This window comes from Danio rerio, chromosome 8 (assembly GCF_049306965.1).
Source record: "Danio rerio strain Tuebingen ecotype United States chromosome 8, GRCz12tu, whole genome shotgun sequence".
NCBI lineage: Eukaryota > Metazoa > Chordata > Actinopteri > Cypriniformes > Danionidae > Danio > Danio rerio.
In genome coordinates this window covers 64,382,501-64,385,000 of record NC_133183.1, presented here as the reverse complement: position 1 = coordinate 64,385,000, position 2,500 = coordinate 64,382,501, and the positions used below count along the sequence as shown (strand labels likewise).

The following is a 2,500-nucleotide window of genomic DNA, read 5'->3' as shown; positions in this document are numbered from 1 at the left end:
CACACACACACACACACACACACACATACAGACACGGTTATTCAGACATACGCACACATACACACACACGCACACACACATATACAGATACAGATACAGATACAGACGGTTATTCAGACACACACACATACACACGCACACACACACACACACGCAGATACAGATACAGACACGGTTATTCAGACACACACACTCTCTCGCTTTTTCACACAGACACACACACACACACACACATCTGTGTTTATCAGGGATTATACATTGCAGGAGGTGTGTGTGTGTGTGTGTGTGATGTGGAGTGCTGATGTGGTTTTCTGTGTGTGTGTGTGTGTGTGTGTGTGTGTGTGTGTGTGTCTGCGTGTGTGTGTGTGTGTGTGTGTGTGATTGTCAGATTGGGAAGGACCGGTCGCTGACCTTTGACCCCTGCTGCGTCAGCTTCTTCTCTAAGGGTGAGTATATGGTGCTGTGCGGCTCCGACAGGCAGGCGGCGCTCTACACTCGAGACGGGGTCCGACTGGGCAGCATCGCGGAGCAGAACGCCTGGGTCTGGACCTGCCGGGTCAAGCCCGACTCCAACTATGTGGTAATGCATCACTAACTACACTACACTACAGTACACTACACTAGACTAGACTACACTACAGTACACTACACTAGACTAGACTACACTACAGTACACTACACTACAGTCCAGTTCAGTTTAGTCCAGTCCAGTTCAGCTGTTAGTGCAGGAGATCGGTCATTAGAGTTTCACTTTAATAAGAGTTTTTCATTTCAGCTAAACTAACAGAAACAAGAGTGTGTCTGCCAGAGAAACATTGTGTGTGTGTGTGTGTGTGTGTGTGTGTGTGTGTGTGTGTGTGTGCCGTCGCCTCTATTTTAAGCTGCTCTTATTAATAGTAAAACAGATTAGAGGTGTAAAATCTGACAGTGCATATGTGAACAGAACAGGAGATGTGTGAGACTGAGAGCTCATTAGAGATGCGAAAATCAGCACACACACACACACACTCTCACATTCACACACACACACACACACACTCACACACACAGCTCTGCTTTATAAAGGCTTCACACACATTAGAGCTTCATTACAGAATGGGAGAGCAGTCTGTAAGAGTGTTTAGTGTGTGTGTGTGTGTGTGTGTGTGTGTGTGTGTGATGTACAGCATGGAGAGCTCTTTAAGGGTCAGCTTAATGCTCATTCTCCTCATTCTCTCCCTCATTATAAGCCTTTATGAGCTCCTCCTGATCAACACAAAGGGAGATATTTTGAAGAATGCTGGAACCGGTGGCCGGGGTGCCCTGTAGTGTTGATGTTGAGGCTGACGGTTGTGTCTTCTCCTCTGCTGTGTCGTGTGTCAGGTGGTGGGCTGTCAGGACGGCACCATCGCCTTCTTCCAGCTGATCTTCAGCACGGTGCACGGCCTCTATAAGGACCGCTACGCCTACAGGGACAGCATGACGGACGTCATCGTGCAGCACCTCATCACGGAGCAGAAAGGTGACGCTCTGTGCTGTAGCGGACACCAGCCTGCGAAAACACATTTACTCAGCACCACTTCATACATATGCAAATACACAATACTTCACTGATAGCCCCGCCCTAAAGCCCTGATAGCCCCGCCCTAAAGCCCTGATAGTCCCGCCCTAAAGCATTGATAGCCCCACCCTAAAGCATTGAGAGCCCTGTCGTAAAGTATTGATAGCTCCACCATAAAATAATGGTAGCTCCGCCCTGAGCACTGATGTCCCCGCCCTACAGCACTGATGTCCCCGCCCTACAGCACTGATGTCCCCGCCCTACAGCACTGATGTCCCCGCCCTACAGCACTGATGTCCCCGCCCTACAGCACTGATGTCCCCGCCCTACAGCACTGATGTCCCCGCCCTACAGCACTGGTGGCTGGGTGTTTCTTCAGTCGCAGTGTTTTCAGGCTGTTGTTCATTCCCAGTGTGCTCGTGTGAATCAGGCGCAGTGTAAGGTGTGTGTCACATGTCTGATGCTGTATGCTGAGTGTTGTCCTGAGAGTGTCTCCATCTGCATCTGCCCTCCGCAGTGCGCATCAAGTGTCGTGAGCTTGTGAAGAAGATCGCCATCTACCGCAGCCGACTGGCCATCCAGCTGCCCGAGAAGATCCTGATCTACGAGCTGCTCTCCGACGACTCCGCAGACATGCACTACCGAGTGAAGGAGAAGATCTGCAGACGCTTCGAGTGCAACCTGCTGGTGGTGTGTTCACAACACATCATCCTGTGTCAGGTACAGCACACTGCAGACGCACACTACACACTGCAGACGCACACTGCACACTGCAGACGCACACTGCACACTGCCGACACACACTACACACTGCAGACGCACACTGCACACTGCAGACGCACACTATACACTGCAGACGCACACTACACACTGCAGACGCACACTACACACTGCAGACGCACACTGCAGACACACCCTACACACTGCAGACGCACACTGCACACTGCAGACACTCACTGC

The 2,500-nt window shown here is 51.1% G+C and overlaps 1 protein-coding gene across 7 annotated transcripts in view; it reads left to right on the top strand.

The window, feature by feature from the left end:
* The window catches only part of ift122 (intraflagellar transport 122 homolog (Chlamydomonas)), a 24,604-nt gene that overhangs the window by 9,360 nt on the left and 12,744 nt on the right, over nucleotides 1-2,500 (top strand). For all 7 annotated transcript variants that reach the window (XM_073909270.1, XM_073909271.1, XM_073909268.1 and 4 more), the window contains 3 exon segments: nucleotides 389-580; nucleotides 1,363-1,501; nucleotides 2,058-2,260. In XM_073909270.1, coding sequence (XP_073765371.1) covers nucleotides 389-580; nucleotides 1,363-1,501; nucleotides 2,058-2,260 — 534 coding nt within the window.